The sequence below is a fragment of the Procambarus clarkii genome, chromosome 31 (genome assembly GCF_040958095.1).
Source record: "Procambarus clarkii isolate CNS0578487 chromosome 31, FALCON_Pclarkii_2.0, whole genome shotgun sequence".
Lineage (NCBI taxonomy): Eukaryota > Metazoa > Arthropoda > Malacostraca > Decapoda > Cambaridae > Procambarus > Procambarus clarkii.
Genome location: NC_091180.1, coordinates 8,430,806 through 8,449,278, shown reverse-complemented (window position 1 = coordinate 8,449,278; position 18,473 = coordinate 8,430,806). Strand labels below are relative to the sequence as shown.

General features: G+C 42.8%; 1 protein-coding gene across 1 annotated transcript in view; it reads left to right on the top strand.

Moving 5' to 3' along the window:
- Window positions 1-18,473, top strand: part of LOC123753245 (putative neural-cadherin 2) — a 95,741-nt gene that overhangs the window by 9,784 nt on the left and 67,484 nt on the right. The window contains exon 8 of the mRNA XM_069334115.1: window positions 17,810-18,088. Within this exon, the coding sequence (XP_069190216.1) occupies window positions 17,810-18,088 (279 nt within the window). The remainder of the gene's footprint in view (window positions 1-17,809; window positions 18,089-18,473) is intronic.

Here is an 18,473-nt window from a genome sequence, read left to right as displayed (position 1 = left end):
ATATATATATATATATATATATATATATATATATATATATATGTATATATATATATATATATATATATGTATATATATATATATATATATATATATATATATATATATATATATATATATATATATATATATATATATATGTCGTACCTAGTAGCCAGAACTCACTTCTCAGCCTACTATTCAAGGCCCGATTTGCCTAATAAGCCAAGTTTTCCTGAATTAATATATTTACTATAATTTTTTTCTTATGAAATGATAAAGCTACCCTTTTCTCTATGTATGAGGTCAATTTTTTTTTATTGGAGTTAAAATTAACGTAGATATATGACCGAACCTAACCAACCCTACCTAACCTAACCTAACCTATATTTATAGGTAAGGTTAGGTTAGGTAGCCAAAAAAAGCTAGGTTAGGTTAGGTTAGGTAGGTTAGGTAGACGAAAAAACATTAATTCATGAAAACTTGGCTTATTAGGCAAATCGGGCCTTGAATAGTAGGCTGAGAAGTGCGTTCTGGCTATTAGGTACGACATATATATATATATATATATATATGTATATATATATATATATATATATATATATATATATATATATATATATATATATGTATATATATATATATATATATATATATATATATATATATATATATATATATACATATATATATATATATATATATATATATATATATATATATATATGTACTATATCTATATATATATAAATATATATATATATATATATATATATATATATATATATATATATATATATATATATATATATATATATATATATATATATATAGCAGGCGGCTTGACGTTTGCGAGGCACTACACATTAAAAAGTCAACACCAGCAATCAACAGCCAATTAATGCACAACTATATTCTACCCACCTCAAGACTCTGCTCCAATATAGAAGCATCAAGAAATATGGACCAATAGGCTTTCTACAATCACTTCCATTCAATACCCATTGTTTCGTGTTCTGTCTTGTGTTGATGAAATTAATACCCTATTAATGCCACCTCACCCCATCCACCTCACTCAAATGTAGATATAAACAAATCGGTGATGTGTAAGTTCTATTCTGTTGTGTATGTGTAAACTAAAGTCTTTGAAAATGTAATAAGTTTTACGAAACGCGCTCAAGTGTCACGTCAGACAAGAAATAAAAATGAATTTTGGAGAATTGATTTTTGAATTACCACCAACAGTGAAAAGAAATGTACGAAAGATGGAGAAAATTCGTGTTAGAATTATTAATCTTACTTTTTCGGTCATATATAATAATATATATATATATATATATATATATATATATATATATATATATATATATATATATGTGAGAAAGCTGCATGAACGCGCAAGCCATATATCACTAAGAACTCTTTGACCCGGCCAGGATTCGAACCCATGCCGCCCAGGATCACCCCTGAACATACACAGTATCGTGACCATCGCACCAATGATCGTCTATAAGGATTGGTCAGTCATGGCGCTTATTAACTAAGCTCCCTGACTGACCAACCCCCGACGACACTCATGAATCTATTTTGGTACAGTTTTTCATCAAATTCTGGCGCATGCACAGGCCGCACTGAGTCTAACATGTGTGAGAAAGCTGCATGAACGCGCAAGCCATATATCACTAAGAACTCTTTGACCCGGCCAGGATTGGAACCCATGTCGTCCAGGATCACCCCTCAACGTACACAGTACCGTGACCACCGCACCTTGGACGGCATGGGTTCGAATCCTGGCCGGGACAAAGAGTTCTTAGTGATATATGGCTTGCGCGTTCATGCAGCTTTCTCACATATATAGATATATATACTGTATATATATATATATATATTTCATTGAATATGACTGCATATTCTGTATTTATTATTTTCTGGTTTAGGGCTTCTATCCCTCTAACTATTTTCTTAGCATCAGGGCTTAATTGGAATAGGAGTTCTCCAAAACTCATTTTCGTACTTTTAAGGTGAAGAAAAGAAGTGATTTACTATAGAGTGTATTACACTTATTTGTATAATTTGCACGACGTTTCGAACCTCCATGGTTCATTCTCAAGTGAACAGATCTTACAATACTAGTTGATTTTATACCCGCATTAGGTCAGGTGTTAATACAATGAAGGTGAAAAACATGGGGGGATACATAAGGGATAAACATAGGGGCTGCAGAAGGCTTATTGGCCCATACGAGGCATCTCCTATCTAAACACAAAGATTAATCCAGTGTAATTGGCCTGTTATGTTGGACATTGTCTTCTGTGTTGGCATCGATATGTTCTTGTCTTCTCCTTACTCTCATGGTGGGTAGAGTAAATAGTTCCGTGATTTGGGTGTTCATGGTAGGTCGCTCTATTCTTATGTGAATTGCCTCAAGAATTTGTAATCTTCTTGAATCTTGGGTTTTGTCTATTATGCAAGTATTCTTGTTCAACATTTCTCTTGTTAGAGTAATGTCATGGGCTTGTCTCATGTGATTCCTAGGGGCACCAGATTGAAGATGGCATGTCAAACGCCTCGTCAGCTTGGTCGACGTCATACCTATGTACTTACATTGAAGGTTACATCCTTCGTGGGGGCAAGTGTACATGTATACAACGCTTGACTGCTGTAGAGGGTTCTCCGTCGGCTTCGGGCTGTTTTTGATAAGGAGTTCGGAAGTCTTCTTGGTTTTGTAGAATATTATCAGGTTTATGTTTTGGTTAGGAGTAATGCTTTTTACTCCTTTACGGATTATTTCTTTCATTATTCTTTCCTCTTTTATATGTTCACTGTGCATGGTTGATTTGTAATATAATTTTATTGGGGGTGTTGTGGTTTCTGTTCTAGGTTCTGAATTATACCAACGGTCCAAGTGTCTTCTTATAGCAGCGTTTATTTCCGCGTTGCTATATCCGTTGTTCACCAATACCTGAGTTACTCTTTCAAACTCTCTACTCACGTTGCTCCATTCAGAGCAGTGGGTAAGCGCTCGACGAATATAAGCATTGAGAACACTCGCTTTGTATCTTTGGGGGCACTCACTTCTACCGTTCAGGCATAATCCTGTATCCTGCAGCATATGTATTGATTCCTACCCATGAATACATGAACAAAATTAGCGAAAATTAGAACAAACCCATAGCCTCGGAGAAAAAAATAAAAAGTATTCAGAGGAGACCTTGTGGTTTCTCACTGAACACTAATATTATCTTCTCCTACCACCCCCATTCTTTTGTATGTACACATATATATTTGCTTTATTTGAACCTTGTTACAAAAAAAGAGTTACATATAGGTTACAAAGATGGTTATCATTGGTTGTCGAGTTCCTCCAGCTCCTCAGATGGCGGGCAGGAACCCTGGATGCAGTGCGCATTTCCCCTCTGTATCGCCACGCTGAGGCGCTGGAAAAGAAAGCTGGCAGCTCTAGGGTCCCTTGTTGTTTCAATGAGCCTAGAACCCATTTCCTTCAAAAAACTGGTAGCACTTTTACCCCAGGCGCCGAGTGTCTCAGAAGCAATGGGGACAAAATTGTAGTGGTGATCCAGTTCTCTATACTTACGGGATTTGGCTGCTTCCCTGTGGGTGGCAGCGCCACCTGGTTGTGCCACACTGAGGTCAATGTAGGTGTTAGCTAGGGTTGATACGCATGCGTAGTCCCATACCAACTGCTTGCAATTCTTCCAGGGGTTCACTGTGATACCATCCGGGCGACCAATAAGAGCACCAGAGTTACGGGGCGTTAGGTAACGGGGCTCTCTTTCAGCTGGGCATCCAGCTGTGGTGAGGCTCCTCTTGATGATGTCGTTAACTTCACTGTGCCTCGAGTGCCATCCCCCTGTGCTTTGGTAGAGTAGGCCATGGTGGCCGTACCTGTCAGCCACCACCTCGTCGCAAATACACCTATATCTGGTGAGGATTGGGGCAGCAAGGCGGACGGCCACAGCAATTCGGAGGGCGTGTGGTGTGAGATGCTTGCCAGTTGCCGACATTGGGGTTGCTAACAGGAAATCCCCTGCATGTGGGGCTGCTACTGCTGTGAGGCGAGCAATGTCGTGTTGTGTTGTTGCAGCACCCAGGCACTCTGCAGCAACTTGGTCTACAATGGGGCCATCCCAGCTGGATTGCTTGTGGGCTTTTGGGGATGATGGTTGAGGTGATGGGCCTGCACGAGAGGCCCACTCTGTGGCACAGCGTGTAAAATTGGGATCATGTACACCTGCCAGCTGATGTAAGTGGGCAGGTAGAATTTCCTTCACAAGGTCGTCGGATGCTGATAAGGAGGACAAGAAGGCTGGAACAGCTATTTTCGTTGCTGTTCGAACTCCGAGGCCCCCAAGTCTTATGGGAAGAGAGGCTTGTTTCCACTGTAGGTCATCAAGAGAGAGGTTAAGGACTTTTTCTAGCATTGATTTCAGTAACCGGTCATACTCACTTAGTTTTTGGCTACTGTAAGATGGTGAAAACCTCAGAAAGTAGGTTAACCTGGGGAGGGACAGACATCTGGTGATGAGGTAGAGTGCATCATGAGCATCAATATCCTCAATCCTCCCATCCATCTTCTTAAGGTCGGCGATTTTCTTTTCAAGGACCTCATCGATGGCTTTCAACCCCAGGGGAGCTCCTAGGAGTGTGCTGTCTTCAGGTTTAGTTTTATGGCTATTTGGCAGAAGACCCTCTATTCTCAATACGATGCCCTGGTTGGAACATATTATTTCACATTTAGAAGGGTTCAGGGTGAGGCCTAAAACTGCACCTTGCTCCTGGATTTTTCTGATGTCCTCCAGGAGGGAGTCTTGGGAACCAGCTAGGGTACCATCATCCAAGAACCAGATGTTAAGCTCGCTGGACAGGACCTCTGTGACTTGTTTGATGACTAAGCAGAAAAGGAGAGGAGCAAGGGGGTCACCCTGTTGGACGCCTTCTCGCAAGTCAATTTCATGTTCGCCAAAAAGCAGCTTAAGGTCCATACTGTAGCATGAATGTGCAAAAGGGTAGAGGGAAGGGAAATGACTATGAACCGCACGGAGTACAGCATCCCTCCGCACCAAATTGAAGGCATTTTTTAAATCTAGCTTGATCAGGGCCTTTTCGTCTGTGATGTTGGCGATGAAGGCTCGAGCTGCATGGGCTGCCGCCTCACACCCTTGTGGAATACCGAACCTGAGCTGTTTTTTCTTCAGCATGTTGGCCGCTGCCTCGCTAACTGTTCTTGCAGCTGCCTTTGCGACGAGACACCTGAGAAAATTGCCCACAGCTATTGGCCTGATCCCTCCATCCTTTTTCTTTAGAGCACAGAGAGATGCTCCAAAAAAGATAGGTCTTATGGACCTATCTTATAGTCCTGTGAACCCACCTGCTGATCCTGTTGGGAAGGACAAGGCTGCTTTATGGACCACAGATTCAGCCACCCAGAGAGGTTCTGCTCCGGTAGCCCCCACTTGTACAATGTCGTCCTCACGCGGAGCCCTGGGTGGGCGTTTCTCCCTTAGAGCTTGAGCTGTTGCGGCATCTCTGTCGGCAATTGAGTCCTCACTGGTGATGACTCTTATTGCGTCAATAGTGTTTCCTTCTTCTATTTTCTTGGTGACTGATGTTCTGATTTTTGATGTCTCAGATATGCCACCGTTCCTCTTCCTGCCGTGGGTGTTTCTCGCGCGAGTGAGAAGGCGCACCTGGTTGTCCTCCCTGGGAAAATCATTTATCGCTTTGATGACTGAGGCAGCTAAGGTCTTGTCTCTCCTTGCAGGGGTGGCTAGACATATGTTGCCAAACATTAGGAGGTTGTGCCATGCTTGGGTCGTTCCAGGAGAGTCGTTGACCTTTCTCAGGAGGGCAGATAATTTGGCTGCTGCATGGGGGCGGGCTGCTTTAGGGATGTGTTGCAAGGTTCTGGCTGATGTTGCTTTGATAGCTGCTAATAAGTTTTCTGTGGGAATGAAGGTCTGGGAGGTGTTTTGCCTTACAGGCGGTGTGGGCTGTTGATTGGTGTTCTCCCTGGGAGGGCGCCCAGAACCCAAACACCTGGCTCCGTTGTGGTAATGAATGCGCACATTACCGTCACTCAACCGGATATAGCATACCTTGTCACACGTCCCTGGAAACACAAACCGAAACTGTCTCTATTTTCCGCTTGTTACAACTTGTAATAAAGTTGTTACATCTTGGTTTAACGTGTTTATGACGTATTAGAACGTTGTTACAACTTGCTATATTGGTTGTTATAACTGGTTAGGAGGTGTTAAAACTTGTTGGAACGTTGTACCAACGTCGTAGTTTCGGTGTGTGTTTGGCGGGGTCTGACATCTGCCTTGTCTACCCCTGCTTGATGGCTCATCTTGGCTTGGAGAAGCCTGGCTGTCTGTTGAGAGCTGCGACATGGGCGGGCGCTGGGCGGGCGCTGGGCGGGAGGGTGGACGGCGGGTGGAGACTGGAGGGTGGGCGGCGGTTGGAGGCTGGGGGGATGATCAGCTGGCCGTGGCACTTACTACTCAGATGAGTGGTAATACATATACCACCTCTATACAATGTGTGGTATACACCCACTACACAATATGTGGGTATACTTTGGGTGGGTGGGTGATGTAGACACACATGGGAGCCTCCCGGGTTTTATGGGCGGGTGGTAAGGTGGCCTCGTGGGTGGGGAGGCGACGTGGTGGGGTGAGGATGGAGGGGGAGAGCAGGTACTTCCCGGCCTGGGCGCTGGGTGGGGGCGGGGGTCAGGGCGACACTAACACTGGTATAATTTCCCCGTATATCACTGCACAATGATGAATGAATCATACACTTGTAATCTGACTCACTGCACGTGTGATGTACTCACAATATGATAGGTATGTTGCGCCAATTATCGCTGACAACGTAACTTGTACAACAAAACTTTCAAAAAAAAAAAAAACACAAAACACTATTTGGCACACGGGTAACCCCTACCTCTCTCTCCTGACCACACAACACCCCTCACTCACCCCCCACCTCCCCTCACTATGGGAGGCCTGCTGGGTCCATCCTGGCCCCTCACTCCAGCCTCCATGACTCCACACTGCTAACCCACCTGTTTTGATAAGTTTTCACACAGATGGTACACCGTAGGCACTTCCGGCCACTCCCACGTCTGCTTGATGTATTCACGGTGAATATGGTTGAGTCTTGGTACGGTGAGGCCAAGATCGATGTCTCAGGGTAATGGCTGAGAAGGCAGCAGCTCCTCCGCCACACGTCCGTCCCCTAGGCCTCTCTCTCTGCATATATATATATATATATATATATATATATATATATATATATATATATATATATATATATATATATATATATATATATATATTTATTTATATATTTATATATATATATATATATATATATATATATATATATATATATATATATATATATATATATATATATATATATATATGTGTGTAATGTGACGGTAGTGACGGTAAAGCGTTGGTGTTCGGCTGTTTCAAAAGCTGGGGGCAGGGCCTCGTCACATAACAAAAAAAAAAGAGAAGTTTGTCCTTTTGTCTGTGGTAAGGTAATGGGAAGACACACAAAACACAAAGTATAAACAATGAAATTTTAATTACTTTAGAAAACAAGATATGAATAAAGACAATCTCGTAAAATTAAAAAAAGTCAACAAACAAAACAACATGAATAATTACTGGCAATGAAAAGTTACTCTAAGACAAGTAAGTGCAAGTTAAAATAAATCAAATAAGTGAGGTGCTGGGAATACTGGCTTCAAGCTGCCACCTCCCTTAGTACACGACAGCCAGGGCTTAGTCTACTAATAGAGAGATGTCAACTCCAAGGAGCACAGAGATATTCTTGTCGTGACGCTGAACCCCGGTTCATTCCGAACACAGCGATTACACAACACATAACACCTTGCCTCAGCAACCGTTACTACCACCTATACTCCTACACACACCAGACCCTTGAGGCGTACCACTAGGTTTGTACTGGAACACAATGAGTGAACATATGGAAGGTATTTAAAGGCCGTCGGGTTTTGTCATTTAATTACAAAGAATAGACTCTGACAAATAATAACATATTAACATACTCTATTAGGTCAATACACTTCCAATACCCATAGACCGCTTGACCTCCACGATCACCACACACACTCGTAACTTCCGCCTAAGTCCCTAATACGGAATGATTACTACAACGCTCCACACCTGGTTAGTCTTTCATTCAATACTCACATACTGCAGACTTAACTTGGTCACTAAGATCACATCAGGTTCTCGCATAGCTGTCTGCTAAACTTCGCTGCTGCCACAACGGAGATCCAGAAGACTTCTCAGTTCAACTCCCACAATCAGACTGACTCCAGTCAGCCATCTACCTCAACCATTTCACCCCGCCTCTCAAGGAAGGTATAATCCGATTAACCTTATCCCTATAATCGGTAATCTTGTTCCTAGAAGCCTGACGAAGAATAATTCCTCTTTCCAGGAATTATTAATTTGGCTAAACAGCTTCGGTCTTAATCCATTGACCTTTCTTAGATATGTGATCCATAGTCTGTCTACTTAACATGTACTTCCAATCATCATTCGTTAAGTGTTGTAGTAATGATCCTCTAGCTAATAATTCCTACTAACTTGTGGATTACAACACCACTCCCCTCCTTAAACACGCATATGTCCCCATATGCATCATTGCAATGGTTCCATTAGTGCAAGGACCCGGAGGATGCACCCACCATATGTGTACAACTAAAAAATCATCCAATAAGTTCATCATACACACGATGAAATAAATTAAAATTTTCCCCGACATGACTCACAACACTTCTCTAACATATACATTATATTCACATCATAGCACAGGTAAAATAGTCTGTAATAATTTTTCCCATCTCCAACAATGCACATATACCTAAACTGCTCACATATAATTACATACAAACATAACCATAAAATTACATGGACCAGAATGCTGGCACTTAAACAGAAATGACGTACACTAGTCATTAATATATACACAACACATATACATCTAAGGTTCTTCATCCTTAGTAACAAGTGAATAATAATTTAACATCTTGCCCTGTACTGTTGACATAAGGGCTTACAATGATCACACAATGTTTCACTGGCCTCCTCCACAATTGGCAGCATCACTTCTCTTGTCTTCGTGTCCCATGGTTGCTAGGTCATAGATCCTCTATGACCCAGACAAAACCCAGGCTGTCCAGCCTGGTGAATGTTGTCAATGTCCCATCGTTGCTCTGAGCTAACGTGATCCTGGCCTCCAGAGCAACAGAGATTCCTACCCCAGGGTCATGTCCCCTCGAGTCTATGCTGCCGTCTCGTTCCAGGGCACCAACCCCAGAACGCTGTAGATACCGCACAGCTCTCTGGTCGTCCTTCCTTGCTGTGCTCACCACAACTGTAGAACATTACTCTAGGCCCATCTGCCCAGAGTGTGTCCACCTGTATTCACACCTTCCCGACCGCTGTACCTGCAAAATATTCCCTCGGAGCCCCCTGGCTCGATCCCATTATTACATAACACCCCCTCGGCTCCTTACTCTCTCCCCGTATATAGCCTGAGCGCAGCTGCAAAACCATTGCAGCTGGCCCTTATCCCTGCTTTGATGTCAGGGGGCGAATTTCGCCTATAACGTCACGTTGGCTTCACTTCCTCCCCCTTTTTTTCTAGAATTACTGAGTGTAGCCTCATGGCTTCCCTTCTACTCTACCTGAAGCTCTGTGACATGATCCCGGGGGACCTTCTCAAGCCTAACACTCAGTAATGGTGCCGATGAGGTAATATACAATATATACATACACATACATTATCACAATAAATACCTCATTAACATAATTTCCAACTTATGTCACTAAAACATCATACTGCCACTGGCTCGCCTCTAGCGAGATTCCTGTAACAACTTAATAAGAAATTAGTATATCTACTTCGCTCGCCCACTGCAACCACCCACACCTGAAATTTTGAAATTCTACCTTGTAATCTTATGCATAAGACTTACCCACTCCGACATAATTAATGAAAATTTTAATGAGAATAATGAATTTTTATTAGTCTTTTATGAGTTTTGCTAGATATATCGACTTGGCTCGTCTACTGCAGCCACCAACTCCTGCAATTATCCACATTTCATCTTATCCATAAGACTTATCCACTCCGACACACCATTACCTCTGGTCATCCCAACCACTGATGACCTCAATATAACGCCACACATCCCTACAACCACTTCCTGCGTCCTAACGCACCGACCTTGCTACGCCAATACTCACCTTACCGACCACTACCTGGCGCCCCTGCGCCACCATATACTCCACAACACCACACTCCATACCAGGCGTCCAAACGCCACTACACTACACCACCCAATGGCGTCCCCAACGCTCTCAACACAACACCCGGCGTCCCCAACGCCCTCAACACAACACACGGCGTCCCCAACACCGTTACACAACACACGGCGTCCCCAACGCCCTCAACACAACACACGGCGTCCCCAACGCCCTCAACACAACACCCGGCGTCCCCAACGCCCTCAACACAACACCCTGCGTCCCCATCGCCCTCAACACAACACACGGCGTCCCCAACGCCCTCAACACAACACACGGCGTCCCCAACGCCCTCAACACAACACACGGCGTCCCCAACGCCCTCAACACAACACACGGCGTCCCCAACGCCCTCAACACAACACACGGCGTCCCCAACGCCCTCAACACAACACACGGCGTCCCCAACGCCCTCAACACAACACCCAGGCGTCCTCAACGCCCTCAACACCACACACGGCGTCTCCAACGCCCTCAACACCATCACCACCACAGGCATATGCCTTGCGCCAGAGCGCATCAAAACACCACGAGACATCACCAAACGCAACACACACTCTCCCTTTTCTCTGGTAATCCGTTAATTACCTGACCCACAGTCATCAGGTATAATATCTTGTGTAGTGGCCACCCGCCACACACTACCACCTGCGTTAACAGACTTCAACGCTAATGTCTACAATACACCCGGCGTTACAATAACTAGTAATGCTACACATGCTTCACCTTGGTGCTACAATGCCAACAATGTCATGCACTATACTACATCCATAATATCAACAGTCAAAACATGCACATTTCACTACAGTAAATACTATGCATTACGCTGGCGTTTAATAAGCCACTACACGTGCATTACACTACACACCCCGGCGTACAAACGCCAATACACAACCATGCACTACACTTGGCGTCCAAACACCAATACACAACCATGCACTACTCCCGGCGCCACACACCCCCACCAACGGGACACGCTCCCCGTGTCCCACGGTAACACTCTCCATAATGCTACCTGCACCCACTAAAAATCTCCATGGACCTCTCCAGGGTACACTAGACGGCGAACCCCAGACGTCAAATTATGCGTCGCTCGCTATGCCTAGGCGTCCATAATTCACTGCGCCTATTTTCTGTATCTACGTTTGACAACGCCGGAAATCGCTCTAATCTTTACGTAATATTTAATTATCTTTTAAAATATTCGATCTACACTTTACATGATATTTAATTGACTTCAAATTACGTAGTTTTCACGCTTGATTTGTCCTTAGCAACAGTTTCTCACTATTACCGCCATACCGACGATATAAAACAAGCTCCAAGGTGCGGCTCGCTTGGCCCACCCATCGCTTGGGCCGCACATGGCCGCACATGGCCGCACATGGCCCACGCTGGCCCACATTCACCCGCGCTAGTTTACCTCGCCACGCTGTATAATCCGCACTACGAACACTGTATAATCCGCACTACGAACACTGTATAATCCGCACTATGAACACTGTATAATCCGCACTACGAACACTGCACTTGTTTTGGATCCCGATGCTTCAGTGGTCCAGACTTGCCTCTTAGCCGTCTCTCGTTGCGGGAATCTGGAAAGAAAGAAATAAACCCCACATGTGCCCCACAATGGCCTAGTCCCTTTAATTAACTAACTCCTCTGACCCTTCTTTCCTCCGTCTAGTAACCACCATTCTCACCACAACCCGACGTCTACCTTTTCCCGAACAGTCCCTCACCAACTAAACCAGAACCACACTTCCTTCATCTCGCACAGTGTTCCAAAACCTGTTTGCGCTGCCACCAAATATGTTGTGTACCAATTCCCTAACATTCCCTCACCAACCAAACCAGGAACACTATGAGGGGACAGATGGAAGGTCTTTTAAAGGCCATCGGGTTTTGTTATTTAATTACAAAGAATAGACTCTGATAAATAATAACATATTAACATACTCTATTAGGTCAATACATTTCCAATACCCATAGACCACTTGACCTCCACGATCACCACCCACACTCGTAACTTCCTCCTAAGTCCCTAATACGAAATGATTACTACAACGCTCCACACCCGGTTAGTCTTTCATTCAATACTCACATACTGCAGACTTAACTTGGTCACTAAGATCACATCAGGTTCTCGCATAGCTGTCTGCTACACTTCGCTGCTGCCGCAACGGAGATCCAGAGGACTTCTCAGTTCAACTCCCACAATCAGACTGACTCCAGTCAGCCATCTACCTCAACCATTTCACCCTGCCTCTCAAGGAAGGTATAATCCGATTAACCTTATCCCTAGAATCGGTAATCTTGTTCCTAGAAGCCTGACGAAGAATAATTCCTCTTTCCAGGAATTATTAATTTGGCTAAACAGCTTCGGTCTTAATCCATTGACCTTTCTTAGATATGTGATCCATAGTCTGTCTACTTAACATGTATTTCCAATCATCATTCGTTAAGTGTTGTAGTAATGATCCTCTAGCTAATAATTCCTACTAACTTGTGGATTACAACATTCTGAGGAGTCGGCGTGCTGCTGGCCCAGACGTCGACTCTTGTGGTGGCGTGAGTGCAGGTGCAGTGAGACACCAGCCAATCAGCAACAGGCAGGTGGAGAATGAGCAGTTTGCTGGTTGACGGCGGGCGGTAGCCGGTGTGTCGGGTTGTGCATGGTACGATTTGCTTCCTGGGCAAAACGTTTGGCGATACTAGTGGACGTATCTTCAATATAGTATCTTGTACTTGAAAGACTTAAATATGTAGGGAAGAGCAGGCTCAATCTCTCTTGAAAGAGATTATCGTCACAACTCTCCCCCGAAGCCTGCGGTTCTGGAAGAAGTTACGTCTTCATGTGGTGGAGTGATAGTTGGAGTTGCTTCTACTTCATAGACTCTGGAGAGGGCGTCGGCTATGATGTTGTCAGAACCCTTGATATAGCGGATCTCCAGGTTGAAATCTTGCAGATATAAAGCCCATCGTAGAAGACGTTGGTTATTGAATTGGGCTTGATGTAAGAAGCGGAGAGGATTGTGTTCTGAGAAGATGGTGGTAGATCTGGCACCTTGTAGGTATGGAGCAAAGTGCTGGAGATTCAGGGCGATGGAGAGTAACTCCTTCTCGATAGTGCTGTAGTTCCTCTGGTGGGGTTTCAACTTGTAGCTGACTGGCAGAACCTCCTCGCTTCGTTGCTGCATCAGGACACCCCCGATGCCGGTACCACTGGCGTCGACATGAAGGATGAAAGGCTTGGTGATATCTGGCGAGGCGAGAATAGGATTAGAACAGAGGAGGAATTTGAGTGGTTCGAAAGCAACGGTTTGCTGCATGGTCCAATTATACCGTTGCTTGGGACTGGTTAAAGTAATTAATGGTGTTGCTACCGTACTAAAATTTCTTCACAAACCTACGGTAGTAGGAGGCAAGACCAAGGAAGCGCAGGAGCTGCTTCCTGGTGGTAGGCTGTGGATAATACTGGATGGCTTGAATGTGTGTGTTTAACGGAGCTAGGCTGCCACTCCCAATTACATGACCCAGATAACGCACTTAACCTTTGGCAAAGGTGGACTGGCCCAGGTTGATGGTGAGGCCGGCTGTCAGGAGCTTGGCGAACAGTCGTTGCAGCTGGAGCAGATGTTCGCTCCAGGTGTTGGATGCTACGACGATATCATCCAAATAGGCGTAGGTGTTATCCAAGCCCTGGATGACGCGGTTGACAGCTCTTTGAAAGGTGGCCGGGGCATTACATAGTCCGAAAGGAAGGCGTTCATACCTGAAAAGTCTAAAGGGAGTGATAAAGGCAGATATTTCTTTGGCTCGCTCTGTTAGACACACTTGATAATACCCCTTAAGCAAGTCCACTTCGGACAAGTACTAGGCATTACCAATGGCGTCAAGAATGTCATCTATCCTTGGCAAGGGGTATGCATCCTTGACAGCCACATTATTTAATTTACGGTAGTCCGTGCAAAGTCTAACCTTACCTTGGGGTTTTGGCACCAAGATACAGGGTGAGGCCCAGGGGGACTCACAAGGTGTAGCCAGTCAATGATCCAAGAGGTACTGCACCTCAGCACGCATGACTTCCTTCTTGCTAGGGCTGATTCGGTAGAAGGGTTGACAAATCGGCCGGGTGTCAGGGAGCAGTTGGATGTCGTGCTGGGTAACATTACACTCTTGTGGATCATCTCGGAACAACTCCTGATGTTCTTTGAAGATCTTGATGAGAGGTGCACTATGATTGTCCTGAAAATAATTATGAAGATCAGTTAGGATTTCCGAATTGGAAAGCGCTGACTCAGTGTCAGTGCTTTCGGGAGGAGAAGCAGGGAAGGTCTCACTGTGGATGTATAGCTCTTTGAAGGAAGAATATGTTATCATTACAGTGGGAGGAGTACCGTTATATAGCTTCAGGAGGTTGACGTGGCACAACTGGGTCTTCCGGCGTCTATCTGGAGTTTCTAGAACGTAGTTGTGGTTGTTTCTGCACTCCTTGATGCGGTAGGGTCCTGAAAACCTGTTTTGCAAAGGAGAACCTGGGATAGGGAAATAGGCAAGCACGAAGTCTCCCGGACAGGCCCCCATGTAATGTGACAGTAAAGCGTTGGTGTTCGGCTGTTTCAAAAGCTGGGGGCAGGGCCTCGTCACATAACAAAAAAAAAAGAGAAGTTTGTCCTTTTGTCTGTGGTAAGGTAATGGGAAGACACACAAAACACAAAGTATAAACAATGAAATTTTAGTTACTCTAGAAAATAAGATATGAATAAAGACAATCTCATAAAATTCAAAACAAGTCAACAAACAAAACAACATGAATAATTACTGGCAATGAAAAGTTACTCTAAGACAAGTAAGTGCAAGTTAAAAAAAATCAAATAAGTGAGGTGCTGGGAATACTGGCTTCAAGCTGCCACCTCCCTTAGTACACGACAGCCAGGGCTTAGTCTACTAATAGAGAGATGTCAACTCCAAGGAGCACAGAGATATTCTAAGGAGTCGGCATGCTGCTGGCCCAGATGTCGACTCTTGTGGTGGCATGAGTGCAGGTGCGGTGAGACACCAGCCAATCAGCAACAGGCAGGCGGAGAATGAGCAGTTTGCTGGTTGACGGCGGGCAGTAGCCGGTGTGTCGGGTTGTGCATGGTACGATTTGCTTCCTGGGCAAAAGGTTTGGCGATACTGGTGGACGTATCTTCAATATAGTATCTTGTACTTGAAAGACGTAAATATGTAGGGAAGAGCAGGCTCAATCTCTCTTGAAAGAGATTATCTTCACAATATATATATATATATATATATATATATATATATATATATATATATATATATATATATATATATATATATATATATATATATATATATATATATATGTCGTACCTAGTAGCCAGAACTCACTTCTCAGCCTACTATGCATGGCGGGATTTGCCTAATAAGCCAAGTTTTCATGAATTAATTGTTTTTCGACTACCTAACCTACCTAACCTAACCTAACCTAGCTTTTTCGGCTACCTAACCTAACCTAACCCATAAAGATAGGTTAGGTTAGGTTAGGTAGGGTTGGTTAGGTTCGGTCATATATCTACGTTAATTTTAAATCCAATAAAAAAAAATTGACCTCATATATAATGAAATGGGTAGCTTTATCATTTCATAAGAAAAAAATTAGAGAAAATATATTAATTCAGGAAAACTTGGCTTATTAGGCAAATCGGGCCCTGCATAGTAGGCTGAGAAGTGCGTTCTGGCTAGTAGGTACGACATATATATATATATATATTTATATATATGTCGTACCTAGTAGCCAGAACGCACTTCTCAGCCTACTATGCAAGGCCCGATTTGCCTAATAAGCCAAGTTTTCCTGAATTAATATATTTTCTCTAATTTTTTTCTTATGAAATGATAAAGCTACCCATTTCATTATGTATGAGGTAAATTTTTTTTATTGGAGTTAAAATTAACGTAGATATATGACCGAACCTAACCAACCCTACCTAACCTAACCTAACCTATTTTAATAGGTTAGGTTAGGTTAGGTGGCCGAAAAAGTTAGGTTAGGTCAGGTTAGGTAGGTTAGGTAGTCGAAAAACAATTAATTCATGAAAACTTGACTTATTAGGCAAATCGGGCCTTGCATAGTAGGCTGAGAAGTGCGTTCTGGCTACTAGGTGCGACATATATATATATATATATATATATATATATATATATATATATATATATATATATATATATATATATATATATATATATATATATATATATATATATATATATATATATATATATATATATATATATATATTTAATAAAATCATCTGAACTCAACCTCTAACACTTGAAAAGAATTTGAGTCTTTTTTTCTCGAATTTCTCGAGTCATTATATTGAAGGGCTATTTATTAAAAAAAAAGTTCAGTTCTGTACTAGTTTCTGCGTATTAGTTTCGGTACTCGATGTCATGGCTTCCTTTGTAGTCTTGTCACTGAACTATTACCGCGGCACCTTCAGCATCATCCAGCAGTGCCACTAGGACCATTACCTCAGCGTCAGAATATAGCTAATAACTGTCATTATGATGCACTCTAGCTAGAAGTTGCGTGTCATGTTTGTATCATTATAGTTCCAGTTCCTCCTTTTACCTGCATTTTACAGATTTCCTTTACTATAAAACAAAGTTTTTACAAAATGTAAATTTCGTGTTAATTTCGTAATGAAATATGTACATTTCGGAAAATTTTATATTGTAAAATGTTTTCCCATGATGTTTAAAGATACACGAGATCATGTTTTGTCTTTCATGATAATTCATAATTCAGTGTTCATGAATAATGAAAGGAACTAGATATTTTTGGAGATAGAGTGAGTTAATCTGTTCGTGGTTCAGGAGAGTATGATCATTATATATTTTTTCAGGCTTATATGATAGGTATTCAATGTTTAAAATGATATGATATATATTATTCAGGGTAGTATGCTATATTTTAATTTTTTAAGTGAGAATGTCATCTCTTACAATACTTATAGGAGTATGATAGTTAATTTTTGTTCAGCAGAGAGATAGTCATCTATTGTTCAACAGAGTACGATTATAATTCAGTATTCAGGAGACAGCTACTCGTCAGGTGATAATTACTAATAGTTCAAAAGTGTGTAAAATACTCAACACCATTTACATCAAAACATTAATCGCTGGTTATTTTCTCTCCTTTCCCAATTTGTGCCGTCCCACCACCTCATCCTTCCCATTCACGCTTCTTTCTCTTCTCTCAATTCTTTTTCTTCTTCCACTCTTATCTTCCGACCCCTCATCCAATTTTCCTTGTCTCATTAACCTGTCTACTACTCTTCTTTCCTTGTTCGTCCCTTCTTCTCCTTCTCCATCCTCTTTCATTTCTCCATCTCCTTCCTCTCTCCTCGCTTGTTCTCTCCCACTCTCACTCTCAGTTGGTGGAAATGATTGTGGACTTGTGCACGGGCAACGGACCAAACGACGTGCCACCGCCGCCACCCTCCACCCCCGCCCACAACCACTCCTGGACGCACACCCATCCCGACGCCCACACTTGTAGAGGGGCGGCCAGACTGCCTCGTACCGCCCGCGTCCTCAACACAAGTGGACCACTACAAGTGGGTGGACTGTCTCACCCTCTACCAGCAAACACTTTACAAGGAGGTTTCCCACCTTTCTATGGCTGTCTCCGGAACCTCAGAGTCAACGGCCATGTGAGAATCGCTGTAGTAGCAGAATATATATATATATATATATATATATATATATATATATATATATATATATATATATATATATATATATATATGTCTACCTAGTAGCCAGAACGCACTTCTCAGCCTACTATGCAAGGCCCGATTTGCCTAATAAGCCAAGTTTTCATGAATTAATGTTTTTTCGACTACCTAACCTACCAAACCTAACCTAACCTAACTTTTTTGGCTACCTAACCTAACCTAACCTATAAAGATAGGTTAGGTTAGGTTAGGTAGGGTTGGTTAGGTTCGGTCATATATCTACGTTAATTTTAACCCCAATAAAATAAATTTGACCTCATACATAATGAAATGGGTAGCTTTATCAGTTCATAAGAAAAAA